Raw genomic sequence first — 20186 nt, forward strand, 5'->3', positions numbered from 1 at the left:
AAACAGGTCTCTCAGTTTTTTACTCATAATTACAATTCTCTAGTCTTGGCTCATAAATCTGCAGTATAACATCAGTGTGTTTGTGACCTATTGTGTAGCGATCTGAATGAGTACACAGTACTCTAATAGGCCTGTCCCACTTACGCAACTTTTTCGGCGACTGCCAGCACCTGTCATAGGTCGTTGCAGGTCACCGAAAATTTTCAACGTGTTGAAAATCCAGCGGCGACCAGATCAAGGTACGACTACTCATGATCATCCAGGCTTCACCCGGCGACATGTTGCCAGGGTGTCGCCTGTATAGTCGTGAGTAGTCTCCTCAGTCGCCCAAAGAGTCGTAGCGTCTTTCTAGTCGCCGCTGGATTTTTGAAATGTTGAACATTTTCGGCAACCTTCAACGACCGATGACGGGTGCCAACAGTCGCCTTAAAAGTCGTGTAAGTGAGACAGACCCATAACTATGGCCATGTTGGTGTTCACATGCTTTAAAGTCTTCCCCCACCCCCCAAGCCCAGTTTGGCAAAAATGACGTTTAATATCTTTAGTATCTTTCTTAACTGTTATTCATTTGTTGTGCTACATTAGGGTTTTTTTATATTATGCTCTCAAAATCTGCCAATCCCTGCACATCTATCTGCAAGGTATTCTCTTACATATGCTGTCTTCCCTACAAAATATTCCACAGAGCCATACAGTATAGAAACGAGCCCTTTGGCCCAACCCATCGATGCCGATCAAGATGCCCCATCTCCACTCGTTCCATGTTTGGCTCATATCTCTCTAAACCTCTTCTGTCCATATACCAGTCCAAATATATTTTAAATGTTGTGATCGCATCTGTCCCAACTACCTCTTCTGGCAGCTCGTTCCTTATACCCACCACACCCTATCTCCTGTGACACCATTTTCGGTGAATTGTGTACTTGCACTACTAGATTCCTCTTCTCTACGATGCTCCCAGGGCCCTGCCATTCACTGTGACGGTCCTGATCTGGTTTGACTTTCCCAAATGCAACACCTCGCACTAATCTGCATTAAACTCCATTAGCCATTCTTCCGCCCACCTTTCCCAAATGACGAAGATTATACTGTCATTTTTGATAACCATCTTTGCAATCTATAATACCACTGACTTTAGTGCCACCTGCAAACTTATTAATTATGTCTTCTACATTATGATAGAAACATAGAAAACAGAAAAGTAGGTGCAGGAGTAGGCCTTTCGGCCCTTCAAGCCAGAACCTCCATTCCATATGATCATGGTTGATTATCTAAAATCAGTACCCCATTCCTGCTTTTTCCCCATATCCCTTGATTCCTTTAGCCCTAAGAGGTAGATCTAACCCTCTTGAAAACATCCAGTGAATTGGCCGAAACGTCACCCATTCCTTCTCTCCAGAGATGCTGCTTGTACCGCTGAGTTACTCTGGCATTTTGTGTCCATCTTCATGTTAACCCTTTCTCCAAAGTATCATCAGCATATCCCCTGCCCCACAAGGATTCTCTCAAACCTCTACAGATGTGTCATACAGGGTATTTGGACAGTAGGTATCTCAGCCTGGCATGACAACTGCTCTGCTCTTGACCGCCTGAACCTGAAGCAAGTGGTGAACACAGCCCAATCCATCACACGCTCGTCACTTCCTACCATACAGTCTATCTTCATGGGTGTGTTGCATCAAAGAAAGGCGGGAAATATTGCCAAAGTTGCCTATCACCATGATCATTCCCTTTTCTACCTTCTGGGAGAAGATATAGGAGCTTGAAAGCCTGGACGTCCAGACTTATGAATGGCCTGAATGAAGATGCACCCCCATTTTGAGTCGCTAAATTTTGAAAAATAAACAACAGACATTCGCCGTGGTGGCGGCCATTTCCATTTGCCGTGGTGGCGGTCATTTCCATTTGCCGTGGTGAAACACTTCCTATCGGCCAGGGGTGTCAATCTCGCGGGCCGCTTCCGATCCGCGAAGGAGTCCGATCCGGCCCGCGGGATGATTTCTCCGATGCTAGAGCGGGAATGGTCGCATTTTGCCTGTGACCTAAAATGAGGTAAAATTAGTTTGACACACCTGCTATAGGTCTACGAACAGCCTAGCCTTTGGCCTCCACGACGCAGGTAATTTTTCGGGCCTTATTTTAGGGTACAAAATAGCGTCTTCATTGCCGAGAAATACGGTACCTATTTTATGCCCTCTTCCCTGGGCTGCTGCCACGTTCTTACTCTTACTCTGTACCTCAATAATCTCCTTGGCATCAGCTCCACCTACATCAACCGACTCCAACTGGTCCAGAACGCAGCCGCCCGACTCATCACCCACACCAAATCCTGGCATCACATCACTCCAGTCCTCAAACAACTTCACTGGCTTCCCATCTCCCACCGGATCAACTACAAAATCCTGATCCTCACCTACAAAGCCCTCCACCATCTGGCCCCCCCATATCTCACTGACCTCCTCTCCCCCTACCAACCCTCACGGTCCCTCAGATCCACATCAGCCGGTCTCCTCTCCATCCACAAGTCCAACCTCCGCAGTTTTGGGGACAGAGCCTTCTCCAGGGCAGCTCCCAGGCTCTGGAACTCCCTCCCCCAACTGATCCGCAATTCCGTGTCCCTCACCATCTTCCAGTCCCGCCTCAAGACCCATCTCTTCACCTCTGCCTATCCTTAGCCCCACGTCCCCCTCCCTTTTCATCTGTGCATTAATTGCCTCATATTGTGTTTTATATTGAATTCTGTCTTTACTTTGTGTACTAGTCATGTCTCTACTATTTATTTCATTCCCCTTACATGTTTTTCCTCTACCTGCTAAATTTTTGTAAGGTGTCCTTGAGACTCTTGAAAGGCGCCCATAAATAAAATTTATTATTATTATTATTAATTAGTTATTGTGCTTTAATATTCTTCCGCACAGCTCGATTTTTGCACTCCAATCTTGCACCATTCTGTTTTGCACTTGTGTTTATTATTATATTCATCATAACTGTATGTTTATTGTTCGCTCAAAGCTTCATGTGAACTAAGAATTTAATCGCACCCTGGTGTACATGACAATAAGTTAAGCTGAATCTGTACATATACGAGTAATGGACACATTAACCCTCCTAGAAACGGCCTCCATTCACTAAAGCACCCATCGGACATTATCGTTTGATTCTTGTCATTAAGCCAGTTTTAGATCTAGATTGCCATTTTCGACAGGTTCAGAAATAAAAGCCTAATAGATTATTCTACCATCCAAGACCTTGTCAAAGTCTTACAAAAAAATCCATGAAGATTTTTCAACCTTGCTACCTTAGTGGTCCAATTATTACTCTCTCAAAAAAAACAGATTCAAGATAGTTAGAGGTGACCTTTTCTTAACGAATCTCCACTATCCATGACTAACCCATGCCTTTCTAAATGATGATTAGTTCCATTTCACAGAATTTTCCAATAATCCGCTCATCACTGAAGTAAGGAAGACCGTTTTTATAATGACCTTATCTATCTCTTTACTACTCTTTAAATATTTGTTCAATAATAGCAGCCTTCCAGCACCATACCTGTAGTCAGAAATTTGAATACAATGATCAGACCCTATGTTATAAACGACCTTGCTTAGTCTGAGATATATTTCATTCAGGCGTTTTATCTATTTTCAATGATTTAAAACCCGTTATTATTTTCTCCCTCACTATTTATTCCATCCAATATTTCATATTGTGCTTCCTTAATAATATCTGCATCATTTCCACCTTTGTATTCATCAAGAACTATGTTCGTGGTATCTATGTTTGCACAGTTAGATTATGCTCTAATGGCTCTTGATCTTAGTGATTCTCTTGTGTTCTCTCATCAGTAAAATATCATTTACTTCATTCTGTGTAAGAAAGAACTGCAGATGCTGGTATGGCGAGACCAAGCACAGGCTCGGCGATCGTTTCGCTGAACACCTCCCCTCATTCTGTCATAATCTGATCTCCCGGTTGCTCAGCACTTCAACTCCCCATCCCATTCCCAATCTGATCTTTCTGTCCTGGGCCTCCTCCATTATCAGAGTGAGGCCCAGCGCCAATTGGAGGAACACCTCATATTTCGCTTGGGTAGTTTACACCCCAGCGGTATGAACTTTGACTTCTCCAGCTTCAGATAGCCCTTGCTTTCCCTCTCCATCCCCTCCCCCTTCACAGTTTGTCTCCTCCTACATTCTATCTTTGTCCCAGCCCCTCCCCTGACTTCAGTCTGAAGAAGGGTCTCGACCCAAAACGTCACCCATTCCTTCTCACCAGAGATGCTGCCTCACCCATTGAGTTACTCCAGTATTTTGTGTCTACCTTTTACTTCATTCTGCCTGGATTTCTGCTGTTTTCAGCTGTTTCGATATGGCAACCCCATTCATTTCCAAAGAGGGTAAACATGTTTGCTCTGAACTTGTGCTGTCTCATTTAATGCTCCCCATTACTCTAACTTGAATGGCACTGAATGGTTTAGGGCCAAAATACATTTCTGATCTTCTGCTTAGCTACGAACCACCCAGACCTCTCAGATCGTCTGGGACAGGTCTACTCTGTGTCCCCAGAGTCAGAACTAAACATGGAGAGGCAGCATTTAGTTTTTATGCACCACATATCTGGAACAAACTCCCAGAAAACTGCAGGTCTGCTGCAACTCTCAGCTCTTTTATTTTTTATTTTTTTGAAAATATTTTTTATTGGAGATAGGTACATAACCTAATTACATCATTACATCATTACATAGTCTTACATTTTTAAATTGATAATATTGTCAATTATTATTACATTGTCTCCAATACTTTTTGCCTTTTTTTTTTTTTTTTTAAACTAGATAAAACTAAAGAGATAGATGAAGTAAAGAAAGAAAAGAAAGAGAAGAGAAACAAAAACAAAAACAAAAAAAAAAACAAAAAAAAAAGGAAAAAGATAGTTAAAGAAGAATGGAAAAATTTATTAAAATAAAAAAGACTTCATTCGAGATATATTCGTACATTTCAGAGTATAGTATTTCATCCATTCTTTAGCCCGCGTGCTAGTCAGGTTCCTGTGCTGAACCATTCTGACCCTTTAAGTAATCAATAAAAGGAGACCATGTTCCAACGAATAATTCCTGTTTGTCCAACAGGGAAAATCTGATTCTTTCCACGTTTAAGGTCTCCGTCATTTCTATAATCCACATTTTGATTGTGGGGGCCTCTCAGCTCTTTTAAATCTAGACTGAAGACTTTTCTGTTTGCCGCTGCCTTTCAGTAAACAATACAATTTATTAATTACCTATACTGCACTGTAACTTCTATTCCTGGTTTTATTCTATTTTAAATATTTTATTTGATTGCTTTTAATTTTGTAATTATTTTATCTGAATAATCTAATAATCGTTTTACATCTAAATGTCATTTTATATGTGTTTCTTTCCAATGCTTTTAATGTTTTATGTAAAGCACTTTAAATTACCTTGTTGTTGAAAGGTGCTATACAAATAAACTTGCCTTGCCTTGCCTTGCCTAACTTGTTTTTAGGTGGCTATTTCCAGTGCAATTTTGCTAAATCATATCCCAATTTTGCTAAATCATATCTTATCTGTATAATGCACTCTACTCTTTAGAATGATACTCTCTTGGTTACCATTAGGATGGTTTAATCCTGTACCATTTCTTCCCTTTTGTTTGTATTTCTCAAAAAAATCGCCATTATAGTTGCTCTTCTGTCTCCGTTGATTGTTTGGTGTCAAGAGTATATTCAGTTGTGTAATTGATCGATTTTTTGCTTTCTTCAGCTCAATTTGAATGTCTCGTTTATTGAATCTGTTAGCATTTCACCTCTCCTTGGAGCTATGAATCTAGTCTTTTGAACATTAATTTTTTAATCCTCCTTCAGTCTCGTGTGAGATTTGTGACTAAGGATGTTGAACAGTTGTTCCTACCTCATTTCAATAAAGAGCTGCTGTGATATCACACATATAAGCATCAATCTGTGCCCTCAACTCATCTATTATTTGGCGTATCCCTCTTAATGAAGAATGTGCCATTAAGAACGGCTACATATTCCTTGCCTCTTCGCCAGCCTTTATTTCCTCTAGCTTCCAATCTCGCTTACTGATGCCTTGGTCTCTGATTCCAAGTTTGCTTCCCTCATTACTGAAGTTGTGCTCAGCTTTTCATCCTCTGCCAAACTGGCTTCACCCCTTTCCAACAGACATTCTTATACCTGTGTCACAGGTACCATAAGAAATTAAGAAATAGCAGCAAGAACAACCCTCTAACCTGTTCCATTCTAAATATGATCATGAATGGTCTGATCTTGGTCTCAATTCCACTTTCCATTTGCTCTCCATAACACTTCTGCTAAAATCTTCAAAACCTACCTGTTCCCCTAAGCTGTTAAATTTCCCAACATTGCTTACCAGATCGCCTTCTGTTATCCACCTGCATTTCCCATTCCCTCCCCTTTAACTCTGTCTCGTTGTCACATCAGTTTTATTTTGGATTTGGCTGTTATCTGTTGGGAAGTATATCTCCTCAATAGCATTCCTGGAGTGGGCCATACCACGTCTCTTCATAATTGTAGTAAGGTATCCTTGCTCCTTTACTCTTGCTCCTTTACTGTTGCATACTATTTGCATTTCTAATTGGTTGCTGCATGTGTATGCTTGCTTGCTCTCAGTGACTTCTGAACTAGGGCACCAGCTCCCAATGTTCATCAACATTTGATAAATGGTCCCAGCCACCTTTTAACTAATGCTCTGCATTTCTGTTTTTGCTACAAAACTAGCAAACATCATATGTATGCACATTATATTTTGTTGAATTAGTTTAAATCATTTTAAAGCCTCTTTACATCCTCCTTATAAAGCACAATGTCATCCAGTTTGTGTTATTTATTAAATAATTTGTACATTTTCCTGCATTTTCGCTAATTTGCCCCAATTAGGATAACAAAAACATTCACCAGCAAGTGAACCTCCAACCTTAGTCATCAGTTTTATTTAAACTATTTTAGGACTATTTTCCTGTTGTACTTGCTGTCTCTGGTGTTGTCTTTCTGAACCAGTCACCATTAATTTTATGCAGATTCTTACGTGTGACTTTAAAATATAACCCTATGACAGTTGAAAATGGTGCCACTGATCCACAGCTTGTGAGCATGGACAACCTTAGATGGATTAAACGATCTTTTGATCAACATTTGAATCTCCCCATAGATATCTGTGCCACAAGTCCTTCCCTGTCATTGCTCTTAGATTTCTATTGGGAAGAGCAAGGGTGGAGATCTTAGTCCCACGATTTACTCATACACTCCCACCACGCTTTGCCTCGGTGAAGAGACCACTGAACAATATGGCCTCATTTAAAAGGGCAAGAAAATAAAATGCACAAAACCTGACCTAATTTGTGAAGAGTTTCAATTGTGTGAATTGTGGAGGACATCAGATCTGAACTAACCTAGGTCATTTAAAAGGGCATTCGACAAACAACCACATTGATAGCTCATGAGTTATAAAGGCCAGACTATGTAAAAACTAGAGGTTTCTCATATGAGGGACTTTTGTGACCTTGATGAGCCTTTACATCATTCTAGAAGTGGCATGGATATCCTAGAATATTACAGGGCATGAGGTGGTGAGCTTTTGTATGTGCAAATGCAATACTGACTGATGCTTATATTTTGTAATACATAGTAAAAAAAATAATCTTTCTTCCATCTTTATTTTAAAAAGAGCCAGCCAAACTTAATTTATTCCTCTTTTTTTGCCACATTTTACTTCAAAGTTGTATGACTGCTAACATTTCATCCCTTAACTTCAAAGGGCACTTCTTTGACATTGCTGAACAGCGTGAAGAGAGCCGCATTCACTCAAGTAAGTGAGCAGTGAAGTCTTTATCTGCATGTGTGTTACTTAAAGATTTGCTTTAGATTGCGGAAATAATTTTTAGGTCTGGCAAAGCAGAAAATTAGGAATGTTTTAAATCTGTGTCTACTCACTTACAGCTTTTTGTTAAAACATAGCATTAGGCCACTAGGCTCATTTCTAGCAATCCAAATGATGTAAAGCAAGAACTTAACTCGTATCCTGCTGCTTTTTAATTTGGTATCTGTCTCCTCTTACTTGGAACTAACTTAAATTCATCCCGCCCCCCCCCCCCCCCCAATCTCCCCAACTTCCAATCTGCACATGTGAGAGAGGTGATTATAAGTCGCCACAATGTGTATACGCTGAATTATTGCAGTGTGAGGAGGTTCAATGATGATTGTCAAAATACAAATTGGCTTTTAAATTCTCCAAGAATAGGAGGAAGCGGGTTTCTTCGAACTTGGAACAAAAATTTAAGACCCATTTGTGAAATGTGTATAAAGTGGCTTGGGTATAGTTTTGGAACACACCTGCATCTTTCCAACAATGAATGAGGATAGTTGAGAGGATTGGGTCCAATGAAAAGTTAAACCAAGATCAATGTAACTCTTATAAATTACTGTTTGAAGCAGTGATTCATTGCTTTGTCTGTAATTATTCTGATGAAAAATCTGCATTCAAAATGTTGATTTTCCACTTTGCAACAAACCTGACAAATGACGTGCTTGTTCAGTATTGGTTATCTTTTCAATTATGCTTTTCTCATTTAAAGACACTTTAACATTTGGAATGAAAAATGTAGTTAAGGTAGCATTCAGTGCGTCATTAGTTCAAACTGAGGAAAGGCAGGTCTTAAAATTGTACTAGGAGTTGTGCACAGGTCTCCTGATGGAACGGAGAACATGACAACTGAGAAACAGGCACAATTTCCATGCTGAACATGTCAGGTTAAACTAATCCCTCTGCATGTACGCGATCCATATCCTTCCATTCCCTGCATATCCATGTGCCTATCTAAAAGTCTCTTAAATACCACTATTATAATTGACTCCAATTCTAAGTAACAGCAAAAAGATAGAATCCTATTGATTCAGAGATTAGAGAGGTTTGGAAGAAAATTATTTTAACAAGGGACTTTCATTTTCAAATAGATCCGTCACTGTGGAGTAGCTTTACACAGAAAGGTAATCAACTTAGATTGTATTTCTAATTGCTTTTGGGATGTATTATAAAAATATCTAATTCTATAATTCTATAATATTTGTTTAGAGCCAACATTATGGTCATATTTGATTTAATATTTTATTCAGGAACCAACATAAGGACAGATCATATCTTATTTAGCAATGATAAATTAGCCTCTTTTGGTTGATGATCTAAAGATGGAACGTCAGAGATATTCTTAGGGAAATTAATAATGAATCAAAAACTGGAACTCACTGATGTCAACGTAAGCCGGTGAACAGTATTAGGAAAAAATATATAGCCTCGGAGGGTAACTAGTTCATGGGGGACTTGATCGTTTCTGCTGCCAAATTTTAAAGAAAGCAAAGGAGGAAATTAAAGCTCTTTTAGCCATTAGCTTTCACAGCATTTTTGAACCAGAAATTGTCCCTCTAGCATGGTAAATGGTACTTTTTTTAAGTATGGGACAGATTTAAAAATATGAGTGGAAAACTAGGAAAATTATAGACCTGCTGAATAACCTTTGTGGGGAAAATTATTAGTCTGTGCAGTTAAGAACAGTAATTATAGAATGAGCAATTCACTCTTAAATCTAATTGCATCTTTTCAAGAAGCAATGAAAGAAAGAAAACTTGTCTATTTCATAACTGTCGGAAATTCCAAAACATTTTGCAACTAATGCTGCAAACAGTGTAATCACTATTGTAACGGAGGGAAAGAGGTAGCCATTGTTCACCGTGTGCCCTTGCATGTTGCAAGACGACTGGTTATGAGATCTTAAATATACTCAGCATAAGCGACCATTAGCTAAAATTAAAGGGCCTGAAAATGAAGACGTTATTGACCTGGTTCGGAGATTGACTAAGTGGGAGAAGATTAGACATATAGTGTATGGACAGAAATTGAAGCAATGTGGTCACTACGTCATATATAGAACATAGCATAGTACAGCACAGGACCAGGCCCTTCGGCTCACAATGTCGGTATTGATCGTGATGTCGAGATCTTATCTGCCTGCACATAATCCATACCTCTGCATTCCCTGCATATCCATTGGCATATTTAAAAATCTATTAAATGCCGCTATTGTGTCTATCTCCACCACCATCCCCAGCAGCATATTCCAGACACCCACCACCCTCCACACATCTCCTTTAAATGTTGCCTTTCTCATCTTAAAGCTAATCCCTCTAGTCTTTGACATTTCCACCCTCAGGATTAAGGTATCTATGCCTCTCATCATTTTATATACTTGTATCGGGTCTCCCCTCAACCTCTGGCATTCCAGAGACAATTATCCAAGTATGTAGCTAATATCCCCTAAACCCAGACATCATTCTGGTAAATCTCCTCTGCACCCTTTCTAAAGGCTCCACATCTTCCTGTGTTGGGCTGACCAGAAATGTACACAATATTCCAAATGTAGTCCTATAAACCTGCATCATGACTTCCTGACACTTATACTCAGTGCCCCGATCAATGAAAGCAAGCATACCGTATGCCTTCTTTATCACTCTGTCTACTTGTATTACCACTTTAAGGGCGTTCCGGAGAAAGGTCTGTGATTGTGCCCCAGCTATTACATTCATGATGAGCTCCATTATCTAAAGGCACCAGTTACACACTGGTTGGTAGAATAACAGTGTAGTTGGGAACATAACATTATAAAAGGGCATTGATAGATTGTGGGTGAGAAATGGCTGTATCAGATGTGGCCAAAAATAATGGCCACAATATTACAGCCAACAAAAAATGCATTACTTAATTGTTGAAAACCTCGAAGCAGTGGAGATCCAAAGAGACTTAGGAGGGACTGGATCTTCTTCTAACACTCAGCAACAAATAAATGTAGAGTAGCTAAATGGCATAGCATATACATCTGTGGCCTTGCACCGTTCCAGCGCCCCTCCCCACGTTCAGTCCTGACCTGACTTTTCACATTCTCCCTGTGACTACATAGGTTTTGTCTGTGTGCTTCAGTTTCCTTCCCTGCTCCAAACACGTGCACGTTTGTAGGTTAATTGGCCTCATTTGTAGCTGGATGGGAGAAATTATGAATGTGAGATAATTGGGTGGAGGAAGAAAATAATCGGGATATGGGAATGTTCTGAGAATCAACTTAGACTCGAGCATGAATGGTCTCCAATGTCACAAGGAAAATTAGCCGAATAGAATGTTAACCTATCACATAAAAGGGAAGATTTTACTATACAAAGCATTAGATTACATCTGTGGTATTGTGTGTGCAGTATTATCACTACACTTTAAAACAAACATATTGGTGTTGATGAAATCCAGCACGGATTTACCAAAATGTTAAAAAAGATCAACAGATTAGAAGATGTTGAAAAGTGACACTAACTTGGCTTGTAACATATTGGGCTAAGAGGATTTGGTAGAATAAATTGTTTCTGCTTTTGACAGAACCAAAACTATGGGACATAACCATAAAGTCAGAAGTATAAAAGTCTTCATGCAAAGAAAGGCAAAAGGGCAAAAAGAGGACATAAGATCAATTTGGTAGGTAAGGTTAAGAAGAATCCGAAGATTCTATAAGAACAGTAAGAGGAAAAGGTAATTAGGGACAGAATAGGGTCCCTAAACATGTCTATGTATAAAGCCCCAGGCGATGGGCAAAGTCTTAAATGAATATTTATGGTTCTGTATTAATTGTCAACAAGGTCATGGTAGCTAAGGAACTCGGGGAAGAAAACATGTCCATTTGGCAATAGAGGAGGTGCTGGTGATTTTAAAGCACATAAAGGTATATAAATCCCTGGAGCATGACCAAGTATATCCTGGGATGTCATGGGAAGCTAGGGAAAATTTGCTGGGGGCCTGGCAGAGACACTTGTGTTATCGTTAGCCACAGGTGAGGTACTTGAAGACTGGAGGATGGCAGATGACAAGGCCTATGGCCTTTATTAAAGTAGGGCTGTAAGGACAAACCAGAGAACTCCTGGTCACTGAGCCTGACATCAGTGGTAGGAAAGTTACTACAGGGGATTCAGAGAGACATGATCTATCTGCATTTAGAAAGACATTGACTGATTAGAACTAATCAGCATGGTTTTGTATGTGGGAAATTGAGTTTTTTGAAGAACTGACCAAAAAGATTGAGAGCAGTGCATGGACATTTGCATGGCCTTTAAGCAAGGCCTTTGACAAGGTAGTGTATGGTAGGCTGGTCCAGATCACATGGGTCCCAGTGTGAGATGGCCAATTCGATACAACATTGTATTGAAGGTGGGTAGTAGAGGGTTGGTGGTAAAGGGTTGTTTTTCAGACGAGAGGGCTGTAACAAGCAGAGACACAAGAAATTTCAGATGCTGGAACCTTGAGCAAAATACAAAGTGCTGGTGGAACTTAACGGGCCAGGCGGCATCAGTGGAGGGAATGTACAGATGAGGTTTGGGCTCAGGATCCTTCAGACTAATTGGAATAGGTTGGAGAAAGCTGGACCTGTCACAAGTGATGTGCTGAGCCCACTGTTGTTTGTTAGCTATATTGACATTGGCATGGTCAGAAAGTCTGCAGACTATACCAAAATTGGTGGTATAGTGGACAGTGAGGAAGCTTGTCTAAGATTTCACGCAGATCTATGTGAACTATAGAAGTGGGCCATGGATTGCAGATGGAGTTTCAGTGGGACGAGTGCCAAAGGTTGCATTTTAGCAAGTTAAACTTGGGCAGGACTACCACAATAAATGGGTATGGTATTGTAGAATGTAGAACAGAGACACTTTGCGGAACATGGTTCCCAAAAGTGAGAACATGAATAAATATGACAGTGAAAAATATATTTTCCATACTTGCTTTTATCAGTCAGTGCATTGAGTACAGTAATTGGAACATTGTTACAACTGTACAAAAGGTGGTGAGACCACCCTTGAAATATTCTATGTAGTTCTGGTCACTCGACAATAGGAAGGATATCATTAAGCTGGAAACGGTGCAGAGAAGATTTGAGGATGTTATCGGGATTGGAGAGCTTGAGTTACAGTATGAGGCTAGGCTGGATTGGCTGGGTCTTTTTTCATGGGAGTGCAGTTGGTTGAGGAGTGACCTTATAGAGGTGTATAAAATCATGTGAGGCATAAATAAGGAGGATGATCATTGTCTTGTCCCAAGGTAGGAATGTCTAAAACTCAAGGTCATAGAATTAAGATGTTGGAAAAGATTTAAAAGGGACCAAAGAGGCAACTATTTCATACATTGGGTGGTGAGTATGTAGAATAAGTTGCCAGAGGAAGTGGTAGAGGCATTCTTTAAAATATATTTGGACAAGTGCATGGCTAGTAAACGTTTAGGAGGATATTTAATTTAGTTTTGATACGGGATAAGGATATGGCCAAAAACTGGCAAATCGGTCTAGCTCATGTAGACAACTTGGTCAGCTGGTCAAGTTGGATCAAAGGGCCTATTTTTCCATATCTCTATGACTATGTAGAAACCTTTTACAATCTAAAGATATTCTTTCAATGCATTTAAAACTGAAACTGAGATTGTTGTTTTCCAAGCATATAAAGGATATGCAGCTTGCGTAGGTGAAAGAAGTTAAGATACTAATCGTCCATGTCATTGAATGGTGCAATGGAGAGAGGGTTGGTTGGCCTGTTCCAATGTTAATTAATTTGTGAACATCCTTGGTATATTAAATAATTATTTGTGAAATGACAAATCAAATGGAGTGATTTTTGGCTCCATCTTTCAAATCAGACTATGAACATGTTTGCATTTCAGTGTTTGTATTTTCTGTTTGTGCTCCAGATCCCCCGGAAAACAGTTTATGACCAGTTAAATCACATCCTGATTTCAGATGAGCAGTTGCCGGAAAACATCATTTTGATCAATACATCAGACTGGCAGGGACAGGTATGTACCAATTTGGAGAGTATATTTCTGCTGTATTTTCCAACATTGCTGTTCTGAAGAATATGCAGCAAAGGGGAGTACTGCATTGCCAGTGTTGACATCAATTGAATACATTGTTTGCTGATCAATTGGACATAGTGTAAAACGTGTAGGAATGAACTGTACATGCTGGTTTACATTGAAGATGGACTCAAAATGCTGGAGTAACACAGCGGGTCAGGAAGCATCTCTGGAGAAAAGGAATGGGTTGTGTTTCGGGTCGAGCATCTGCAGTTCCTTCCTACACATTTTGTCTGCTCCACTGCAAAATCTCCTCAAGGCATGCCTACTTTGAAGAAGTTCCCATTTCCCTGATGGGAGTTCCGCAACACCCTCTCACTGCTCCCCCTCTGTGATTGTGAACCTTTTCTTACAGCACCTCTAGTTTCCCCCACCCCTGACATCTCAGTCTGAAGAAGGGTCTTGACCTGAAATGTCACCTATTCCTATCGTGCATAACAGAGTTACAGTGTGAAAATAGGCCCTTCAACCCACCATGCCCACACATGCCAACATGTCCCACCCACATCATCCCACCTGGCTACGTTTGGCCTATATCCCTCTGAACCTGCTCTATCCACAGAAGGCTGTGGAGACCAAGTCAATAGATATTTTTAAAGCAGAGATAGGTAGAATCTTGATTAGTATGGATGTCTGAGATAAAAGGGAGATGGCAGGAGAATTCAATTCAATTCAATTCAATTCAATTCAATTTATTGTCATTTGGACCCCTTGAGGTCCAAACGAAATGCCGTTTCTGCAGCCATACATTACAAACAAATAGACCCAAGACACAACATAATTTACATAAACATCCATCACATTGCTGTGATGGAAGGCCAAAAAACTTTTCTCTCCACTGCACTCCCCCCCCCCCCCCCCCCGATGTCAGAGTCAAAGTCAAAGCCCCCGGCGGGCGATGGCGAATTGTCCCGTGGCCATTAAGCCACGCCGGGTAATGCAAGGTCGCACACCGGGTCTTGGTGTTAGAGCCCCCGGCGTGCGCTCGCAGCCCGCAGCCATTCCAAGCCGCGCGGGGCGGTGCTGTAAGGCCCCGCTCAGGTGCTCTTCAACCCCGCAACTCGGGCGGGAGAAGTCGCCGTTGCGGAAGCCCCGAAAAGCGGTCTCCCTCCAGGGACCCGCGGGCTCCCGGTGCCGCCCGCCAAACCCGCAGTTGCAGCCACCGAATCTCCGGGGGTCGGGTCGCAGCAGCGTCCACCACAGCTCCACCCGCTCTGGACTCGGCCAGCTCCGCGACGGTGAGGTGAGTAGTCGGCACCACAGCCCCCGGTTTTCCTGTTGGAGGCCGCTCCTCATTGCAGCCCCAACGACAACGGAGACCCGACAAAGAAAAGGTCGGGTCTCCCGTGCAGGGAGAGATTTAAAAGTTACCCCCAACCCCCCCACACCACCCCTACCCCCCCCACACACATACCCCAACAAAAATAACAAAAACTACATAAAAACATAGACATAAAATAATAAAAACGCAGACGGACTGCAGAGGCCGCTGCTGACGAGAGCCGCGCCGCCTACCGGATAATGAGGTTAAGAGGGAGAGATAGATCAGACATGATTGAATGGCAGAGTAGACTTGATGGGCTGAATGGCCTAATTCTACTCCTATTACTTATGAACTATCCAAGTACCTGTCTAGATGTTTCTTAAATATTACGATAGTACGTGCCTCAACTACCTCCTCTGGCTGCTCGTTCCATACACCCACCACCATTTGGTGGGTACATCTTTACAGTAGCACTTGAAGAAGACCGAGAATTTCTCTCAGTTTCTTGGGCAACTCCTCAACTAACACCAAAAGCTGCCGATTGCAGTGCTTGGAAGGTTACAGTGTGCAGGTGATTACCATGTTTCGTGCATCATGACTGTGCTGTGACCACACTTCAGAACATCTGCATTGGCTATAAAGTGCTTTGGGATGTTCCGATGTAATGAAAGCCACTATGCAAATGCCAGGTTTTATCTTTAGATTGCGAAAGGTCAATCTATTTCCAATTTAATGACTTGTGAGACTTAAAGTAATGTGTCTATCTTGACATAATCAATGGTCTGCACACTCCCATTGGATCAATCAATCTGCCAACTCCCTGCCTCTATACTAATTAACGCCTTCAGTCCATTAATTGTCTGGCCTGACTACACCGACTCAATTGGTGAACCATTTCCTCAAGCATCTTGTCCAGGTCACCTGCAGGTGTTGTAAAGCAATCTGACTACACACTGTTTAAGAGGGAACTGCAGATGCTGGAATATCGAAGGTAGACAAAAATGCTGGAGAAACTCAGCGGGTGAGGCAGCATCTATGGAGCGAAGGAAATAGGCTATGTTTCGGGTCGAGACCCTTATTCAGACTGAAAAAGGGTCTCGACCCGAAACGTTGCCTATTTCCTTAGCTCCATATATACTGCCTCACCTGCTGAGTTTCTCCAGCATTTTTGTCTGACTACACCCTGTTACTCAGTTGAGAGGCTATTGTTTTCTCCACAATTTCAGCAAGGAACAGTAGATTGTAACCAGGAACGTCTTTCTGCCGAGCTTTTCCAAAATCCATAAAAATTGTCCAAGTAGGAGATTAAACCTAGGATTTTCCTGGTTTCTGCGATTAAAGAGGTGGTGATCTTAGCCAAATGGACAGGCTTGGTTTACTTGCTTTTGTACTTCCCTATTATCACCTTTATTAACCAACATGACTGTTGTTTCAAGGTATAGAGAAAGACTTAGTAACCTAAAGAATTACAGCTCCAAAGTATCAATTTGTTGACCAGAATCTGATAAAATGGCCACTAGGAAAAGCTGAAGAGGAGTCTATCCCCTGCCTGGCCTATGTGTAACTCCAATCCCACACTGCATGATTCATTCTGAACATCTCTCGGATTGAACATTAAAGTATAACATTACAGGCGTTGGCTATTTTTTTTAAATCCTTCAATGAGAAGCAGTTGTCCTACTCTATAAGCTCCTCATAGCTACTGGTTGGAAAGGAATCTACCTTTTTGTCAAGTTTCCATTAGCTCCATCTTGACGCCACTGAAGAACTCGCCAAATTGAAACAGAAACTTAATGTTCTATGATACTTTACTGCCTTACAGTACGTGTCCGAGTTACTACAGAAACACAACCTCCCTATTGTGTGCACGTGTTCTTCAGCTGATATACAAGCAGCATTCACAACTATCGTCTCCAGGATACAACGCTTGTGAGTTGATATATTTCTGGTTTTCTTGATTATAATTTTTTTGTATGTTAATACGCATGTATTGGTATGTTTGCGCCTGTTATAGTCACCTACGTAAACACAATTTTAATCTGTGTATAGCTGATCAGAGCATGGCTATACATATATAGTCTTGTACTATGACATGAAATAAGAATCCCTAGTTCCAGGAAAATTGAATTTATTTTCAAATAATTAATTTACTGATGTACAGAGGGATCTTGGGGTCCAAGTCCACAACTCCCTGAAATTGGCAACACGAGTAAATATTGTGGTGAAGAAGGCAAATGGTATGTTTGATTTCAAACTCTGGGCATTGAGAATAAGAGTCAGGAAGTCATTATGCAGCTTTACGGGATTTTAGTTAGGCTGCATTTGGAATATTGGAGTTCTGGTCACCCCATTACAGGACAGATATGGAAGATTGCAGGGGAGGTTTATCAGAATGATGCTTGAATAAGGGAGCATTAGCAACAGGGAGCAGTTGGACAGACTTGGATTGTGTTCTCTGGAATGCCGTAGGTTGAGGGGAGACCTGGTAGAAGTAAATAAAATGATAAGAGTCACAGATAGGATAGACGGTTGGGATCTTTTTCCCAGGATGGAAAAATAATAAAGTACTAGAGGCCATAGCTTTAAAGTGAGAGCGGCAAAGTTTAAAGGTGATGTCAGGGTAGTTTGTTTTTACATAGAGGGTGGTAAGCAGCTGTAATGCATTGTCTGGGGTGGTGATTGAGGCAGAGATGATAGTGGCATTTAAGAGACTTTTCCATAGGCACATGGATCGTGTACAGGCATTATTGGCCTTGGCATCACGTTTGGCACAAAGGACTGAAGGCCCTGTTCTTGTGGTGTACTGTTCAAAGTTCTATACTCGATGTTTATAGCACTTTGTGGTGCCACCCGGTGGATAGGCCATTTACTATGCGAACCCTCGGCAGTCGGGGGTAGGATCACGTGACTGGGAAGGAGTTGTCACGAGGTTTAGGGGTGTGCCCCAGTATAAGTATTGAACCTCAGGGCAACCTTCCCCCATTCGCGTGTGTGTCCTTCTCTTTGTTTCAACAATAAAGATCCCTTTGATTCACCACGAGTGGCTTGCTTATACGCCTGCCATATTGGTGACCCCGACGATCCAAAACGGTAATTTTGGATTTAAACGATGTTTGCAGCCAACGATCAACCTCAACAGCCCGAGGTCGCTGATAATCCAGCCCAGAAGAATGCAGTCTCCCTAAAGCTGCCCGTGTTCTGGAAAAACGCAGCCCCAGGTGTGGTTCCAACAAGCCGAGGCCCAGTTTCCAATTCGACGCATCACGGCTGATGACATCCAGTACTACTATGTGGTCGGTACGTTGGATCAGGAGACGGCCGGTCGCCTAGTCCCTTACCTACGCACGCCGCCCGATCAGGACAAATACGAGGGCCTTAAAGCGCTGCTCTTGCGGACCTTGCGGCTCAGCCGCCAGGACCACACAGCTCATGCACATGGGCGGCCTTGGCAATCACAAGCTGTCGGTGCTCATGAGCGAGATGCTCACCCTCATGGACAGTCATCGGCCCTGCCTGCTCTTTGAACACGCCTTCTTGGAACAGATGTCAGACGACATCCGCCTGCTGCTCGCCAGTGAGGATTTTGCGAACCCCCTGCTGCTAGTGGAGCGTGCGGACGAGCTGAGGCAAGCCAAGCAGCAGGGTGGTGGCTCGATCGATGGAGTATCTGCTGTGCCTTGGAGGGCCCAGAAACCAGGCCCTGCATCCACCGGGACTTCAGCTGCGCTGCCTGTCCCGAACGACCCCGGTTAGGGGAAGTGGGTTTCTACCACCAGCGCTGGGGTCCCACAGCCCGTCAGTGCCACCCACCCTGCTCGTATCCAGGAAATCCCAGGGCTGGCCGGCAGTAGTCGCTGTGGTGGTGGGTCTGAAACATCGCCTCTACGATTGGGATTGACACTCCGGACGACGGTTCCTAGTTGATACGGGCACGGAGGTTGGCGTTTTATCCCTGTTGGGGGTCGACACTCATTCTGGCAAGCGGGGGCCTTCTCTAACTGCAGTCAATGGCAGCCCAATATGGGGTTTGCATGATCCACCTCATCTTTGGCCCCTGCCATTTTTCCTGGATGTTTACGGTGGCTGACATTTCCCAGCCATTGCTGGGCGCAGAAATTCCTCCGGGCATAACCTCCGTTGGTGGATGTGCGGGGGCAGCGCCTCGTTCATCTACTCTTTCGGTTTTGTGCCTCCGGTTCTGGGGGAGTCCTGTGGCGCCACCTGGTGCTTAGGCCACTTACTATGCAAATCCTCGGCAGTCGGGGGATAGGGTCACGTGACTGGATAATGGCGAGAAGGAGTTGTCACGCGGTTTAGGGGTGTGCCCTAGTACAAGTATTGAACCCCGGGGCAACATTCCCCCTTTTACGTGTGTCTTGTTCTCTTTACTTCAACAATAAAGATCTCTTTGATTCACCACGTGTGGCTTGCTTATTCGCAAACATAACTCACATTTATTGCTTTCAAATTCCCTGAAGTCCTTCTTTCTCCCTTTTTAATATAATAGTTTTACATTCTGTCCTTTCTATACCTTGGAAATTATATAGACTGAGTACCTGTCTGTGATGCTGCAACTGTCGACATTTAACTGGGTTTTAGATCACTACTATAGGCAGAGCCCCCTACCCAATAGTGAATTGCTTGCTGCACACTTTACATTTGCCAACGGCTTATTTGATTAGCTGATGAGTCTGTGGCTTCTGGGTCACGAGAGTTTGCCAATAGCATGTAATACAAAACTAATTATAAAATAGAATTTGAATGCATGAAACAAGAAACAAGAAATGAAAGCAGAAATTGTTCAACTAGATGAGTATTTCACCAGCATTTAGGGAAGAAGAAACAAAAAAAATCCTTTCTCCCGATGCTGCTTTTAGTGTTAAAATCAAATGTTAAAAAGAGGCATCCTCGGAGTAGTTTCCTCAACTAGTTTCCGATGCTCTTGTTTTT

General features: G+C 42.2%; 1 protein-coding gene across 5 annotated transcripts in view; it reads left to right on the forward strand.

Moving 5' to 3' along the window:
* pacs2 (phosphofurin acidic cluster sorting protein 2) overlaps window positions 1-20186 on the forward strand; it is a 250623-nt gene that overhangs the window by 198295 nt on the left and 32142 nt on the right. For 2 of the 5 annotated variants that reach the window (XM_033026780.1, XM_033026781.1), the window contains exons 14-17: window positions 7808-7858; window positions 9004-9036; window positions 13808-13912; window positions 17059-17165. In XM_033026780.1, coding sequence (XP_032882671.1) covers window positions 7808-7858; window positions 9004-9036; window positions 13808-13912; window positions 17059-17165 — 296 coding nt within the window. The remainder of the gene's footprint in view (window positions 1-7807; window positions 7859-9003; window positions 9037-13807; window positions 13913-17058; window positions 17166-20186) is intronic. The other 3 variants (XM_033026783.1, XM_033026785.1, XM_033026782.1) reach the window with 2 other exon arrangements.

The sequence above is a fragment of the Amblyraja radiata genome, chromosome 9 (genome assembly GCF_010909765.2).
Source record: "Amblyraja radiata isolate CabotCenter1 chromosome 9, sAmbRad1.1.pri, whole genome shotgun sequence".
Taxonomy (NCBI): Eukaryota; Metazoa; Chordata; class Chondrichthyes; order Rajiformes; family Rajidae; genus Amblyraja; species Amblyraja radiata.